The sequence below is a fragment of the Atractosteus spatula genome, chromosome 2 (assembly GCF_055471065.1).
Source record: "Atractosteus spatula isolate fAtrSpa1 chromosome 2, fAtrSpa1.hap1, whole genome shotgun sequence".
NCBI classification, from domain to species: domain Eukaryota; kingdom Metazoa; phylum Chordata; class Actinopteri; order Semionotiformes; family Lepisosteidae; genus Atractosteus; species Atractosteus spatula.
Genome location: NC_142707.1, coordinates 45,737,674 through 45,742,707, shown reverse-complemented (window position 1 = coordinate 45,742,707; position 5,034 = coordinate 45,737,674). Strand labels below are relative to the sequence as shown.

Genomic DNA, 5,034 nt, shown 5'->3' with positions numbered 1-5,034 from the left:
GAACGCTGCGCACGAATTATCGGGAGATGTAGTTTCAGAGCGGTTGATAAATGAGTTCGGGCAATTTCACAATGACAAATGAGGAACTCAAAGTCCCAGAAACCGCAGTGACACATGCGACGACCATGATAATGATGAAGCTTGGAACAGCACACGAGGAACGCCCTCTGGTGTTGTCTATTGGAGCAGTGATCGAGAGCACCCGCCTCTACTTTGCATTCATGAAATTCAATTGAGTAAGCGAACCGTCATTAATAGCAAGCCTTCTGCTTGGTAGTGAGGAGTTTCGTAGTGGTCAGTGCTGAAACGGGAGCAATCGCTGCAGGACTTTTGGACATGGGCATGTAGGTTTGAGCAATGTATTTAATACGCCGTGCTCTTATTTCATGTTTAGCATACAAAATACTTAAGTGCCGGACTATACTGTATGCTCTACTTACAGAGCAAAGCTAACGGATGACTGTCCATTTTATTGGGTATTTTAATCTAATGTCAATGTGTTTTAGTGAATGAGATATGTGTATGGTTTGGCTTTTGTAATGTAAGTGCAATTTAAATGTTTGCATGAAAATGTTTACATAACTTGCGTGATATTTTCTTGCATTTTACTTTTTTTCATCTGCAGGTAAAACAGCAAACGACGTAAAACAACTGGGTAACTCATGTGAAGTGTAACAGTTTTAAAAAGTGCAGAAATCATTTTTAATCACAACAAAAACGAATTCCCTATGAAACCCAAATGGGTAAATATGTCATTCATCCCAGTAGTAAAAGGGAAAGCTGTCAGACATGCCCTTACTAATAAAAAAAATAAGGAGTATTACATCTGCCCACAGCTAGAGTTCTGAATTTCTCAGCGCAAGCTTTGAACAGAAAAGTTGGATTTTATTTCATTTAGTTTGCATGTGAAAACGTGTTATTTTTATTTCCTTGTAGTTTTAACACACTGACAAGCTAATGTTCGGCAGGTTTTATCGAATGAAGCCTTCTGCACGCCAACTGCAGTTAAATTTATTGTAGATTTTATCAGAAGATCAGCGCACTATACTAGAAGTGCAAAGCAAAAAAAAAACATTTTTAATGTTAATGTGGTTTTATGTTGAACAATATTCTAACAAGTAATAACGGAATTAAACTAAACCGGAGATTTAGTTTTAGAATGATCTTACGGTTTTCTCGAGTTCTGATTTAAAATATAGTGGTTGCTCACTGAGGAGAGTAAACAACCCCTGACGTAGCAAGGACTGAAAAAATAATGTACGTATTTTAAAAATCCAAGTATTCGCCTGGTCGCAGAAAGTAAACACAGCTCCCAAAAGTGTAGTACAGTACGTGAAGTAGAAACTTAAAGCCAAGCGCTGGAAGATGGAGGGTATTGTTCGGTCGGCTGCAGGGAGGTGGGATGGGCTGGGTAGCAGAGATGCCAACTCCAGAGAAGCGGCCATGGAAAACATCAGACAGGACGTGATGAGCAGAGCGGAAAAGATCGGCCCCGTCTGCGGGGTGCCCCGGACCCCTGGCTCACCTGCCCGCTCCCCGGACGACTTGAACGACATGCTGGCTCGCCTGCTCATGCTCTCCAGAAGGTGTCCACACGCTGATGTCAGAGAGAGGTCCGACTGTGTGCTCAGGAGTGTGCAGGTAGGAAAGAGAGGTTTCTTGGTGCTGAACGTGAAGCACCAGCATTAATTAATACTTGTGTAAACCCGTTGTAAGACTTCCACTTCAGTTATTCATGATGTGTAGCTGTTGGCTTTTGGTCCTCGTTTTTCTCAGTTGTTTGCCAGAGGCTTTTGTTACAGTTGGTTTGGATTATTTTCTGTTAATCCCGAGAAAGATCCCAAAAGAATGTACGCAATGATATCTCTATGGCGAGATCCACCATGTCAGACACGTTAAATCGATATTGTACGTTTCTCAGCTTCCAAGGTTTAATGAGTTTGATTCATTGGTACTACAGTAATTCACATCTGGAAACCAGAAACCCTGTCAGGAAATGTTGTGCAAAGGTGTGCTGCTGTTCTGCAACAGTGCACCTGTGCGCAGGTTTATCATTCCTGAACTATCTGTGAATGTGACTTTGAGCAGTTGTATCACCATCCATCCACCAGTTCAGAGCTGTTGCTTTGTCTTTCAGTCTTCCAGTCCGATGATGCAGTAATGCATCTATGTCCATCGGCTACAAATCCTGGTCAACGTGTTTTTAAGTGAATTTGTGAAGATGTTGGTTATAGTTGACTCATTTGAAATGGCATGCACACGGCTATCCCAAGACAGTTGGCATGACGTGAAATACGTTCAGTTAATTAACATGAGCTTACAGCTCCTTTCAATAGGTAAAGCTTGCCAGAATCCACGATATCACGCCACTTCACGAAACTCTCCGATATACTGGTCAGAAACACATAGAACTTAATAATCAATCAATCAATCAATCACAATGTACCACCATAAGTTTATACGAAAGGTTACAAATAAGAGGAGGCCGATATACTCCATTTGGTATCTAGCAGTCACTTGATCCAAGGAGCCCATCCAGACAATTCTTTTTATGTAAATTCTGGATTTATATTTAAAATACACACCTTTTGACACTAAGCTGTTGTCATTTGTGACTGTAAAGGTGTAATTTTTATTATTTTAGTTGAGCAATTGCACTGATGATTGATGTATTGCTTTATAGCTTCTTATGGTTTTTAAAACCTCCTACTGTACTTGCATCCACTGTTGAAAAGCAATTGAAGCATTTGAATTAGTGCAGAGATACATCTTCAGGTGAGGGGTGGTGCGGTGGCTCTGTGGCTAAGGATCTGCGCCTGTGGCTGGTAGGTTGCCGGTTTGTATCCATCGGCCGGCAGAGGAATCCTGCTCCGTTGGGCCCCTGAGCAAGGCCCTTAACCCCAGCTGCTCCAGGGGCACCGTATAAATAGCTGACCCTGCGCTCTGACCCCAAGCTTCTCTCCCTGTCTGTGTGTCTGTGTGTCCCATGGAGAGCAAATTGAGGTATGCGAAAAGACAAATTCCTAAGACAAGAAATTGTACATGGCCAATAAAGTGATCTTATCTTAAAAAAAGAAAGTTGCTTACAGTTGTAAAAGAGCTGCACAGGTGGCGTTGTCCACAGACAGGCTTTCGTGAATTGTTCATCTGTGGGTCTTGAAGGCTTGCCATGTCTGTGAGCGGACAGTTATGTTTGAACAGAACACATTGTGCTTTATGTCTTATACTAAAATCCACGAAAGGTGGTTGACTGGGGAGTCCTGTATATACCCTTTAATTAAGAGTAGCCTTGCTCATAGAAAGGTGACATTTGAATATCTGATGAAACTAATTTTTAACACAAAGCATTTGCTGTGAAGCAGACTTGTTGTAGGGGAATTTTCTGTCATGGCACACTTTTTTGATCTAAATTGCATATGCTGTGATGTGTAAATTTGTCATTTTATTTATTTAAAAACTGTCATTGCAGCCAAGGTCTACTTAATATTTCTTTGAAGACAAAGTTGGGTCCCAAGTGGATTCTCTGAAAAAATACATAAATTAACAGTTGAGTTGAGGACATATGGTCACAGAATCTGGTCTGACAAATTGCAGAAGACTTTGTTTGATCATTTTATTGTTCTTTTTGCCAAACACAATTTTTGTGTGACTGTTTTATCCAAAACATTAGGATGAATGTAACAATTTACTGCTCTTAAGACTGTGGATTAAAAATGTGAATGTATTAAATACTTCAGAGAGGAAAGAGAAGACTGCTCCTCCTTAAAGGATTGTTCTACTCCACTCTTTTCTTGGATGTGCTTTTAGAATTGTTAAGGAAACGGTTTTTCCCTTGGCTGCATTTGTGAACACTTAAGGACACTCAACTGGTGCTCTTTTAACAATTCTTGCAGAACTGCTGCTTCTTTCATAAACAAGTGTCAACAAAAAGACAAGCTTATGCCATGGTGCAAAATGATGATCAGTATTATATTACTAGTGTCAGTATTGTTATACCAATATAGTAATTGGAAATTTGGAAATACAGATATTCTGATATAGATGGTGTTACTCTTCCTAGAGTCTATTACAGTGGTAAATGCTGCTATTGAAAGATTAATCTCTGTTACAGTACAGTTCAGTTTCAGTTCAGTTTATTGTCATATGCACAAGTGCAATGAAATGCTTATTTACACGTATGCTCTAATACAAATACATCAATGAAGCACCAAAACATAAACAGAGCAGCAGCAGCAGCAACAACAAAGTTAAATAATATACACCTTAAATACAAGTTAGACAAGCAGTGTGAGAAGAAGAAAAAACATCAGTGTGATTCAGGGGTAGAATTCAATAATCTGACAACTTGTAGGAAGAAGCTGTCTCTGAATCTGGAAGTTTGTGCCTTTATGCTCTTATAACGCTTACCAGAGGGCAGGGGAGAGAAAAGTGAGAAACGGGGATGATTGGATTTTCACTGTACAGTGCATGCTGGTGTATTCCCTTATTGTATTTAATTGCACACTATCATAAACACCATTCATATTGCTTGCTCTGCCACCCTGGCTAATGTTCTTGGTGTGTTAAAAGTTTTATTGTTTTTTTAAATTATAAATAACACACTCCGCTCAGATTTATTTGTAAGGTGTTACATGATACCTAGAAATCTTTATCACTTGGTTTGTGAGGATGTGCGTTTTTTAAAATAACTCAGGGGTATCATTAAAAAAACAGTGGCTGTTACTGGCACTCTGTGCTTTTGCAAGTAAGACGTCCTCTATATATATCTATATATCTTGCACACATTGAAACATCTTTTCTTTGTGACCAATATCAGCTAGATGTGGAATAGGAGCATCTCGTAAAACAAAAAAAATGTTTGTTTTATAGAAAAAATATCCCATGGGAACCACTGGGTTTCTTCCTAAACTCCAGCCAGTCGTGAGTCTGAGGAAAAAGTAGGTCAACTGTGTTTGAGGATTTGAGGAAGAACCTCTAGTGCAGTATAATTAATTCAATCAGATTAATTTCACATTCTGTGAGTAAGAATCTTGG

At 39.5% G+C, this 5,034-nt stretch overlaps 1 protein-coding gene across 3 annotated transcripts in view; it reads left to right on the top strand.

The window, feature by feature from the left end:
• Positions 1-292: 292 nt before the first annotated feature.
• The window catches only part of sesn1 (sestrin 1), a 75,649-nt gene continuing 70,907 nt past the window's right edge, over positions 293-5,034 (top strand). For 2 of the 3 annotated variants that reach the window (XM_088927246.1, XM_088927252.1), the window contains exons 1-2: positions 298-344; positions 626-1,641. In XM_088927246.1, coding sequence (XP_088783372.1) covers positions 1,366-1,641 — 276 coding nt within the window. In that variant the 5' untranslated portion in view covers positions 298-344; positions 626-1,365. Of the gene's footprint in view, positions 345-625; positions 1,642-5,034 lie in introns of all 3 variants that reach the window. The other variant, XM_088927260.1, reaches the window with a different exon arrangement.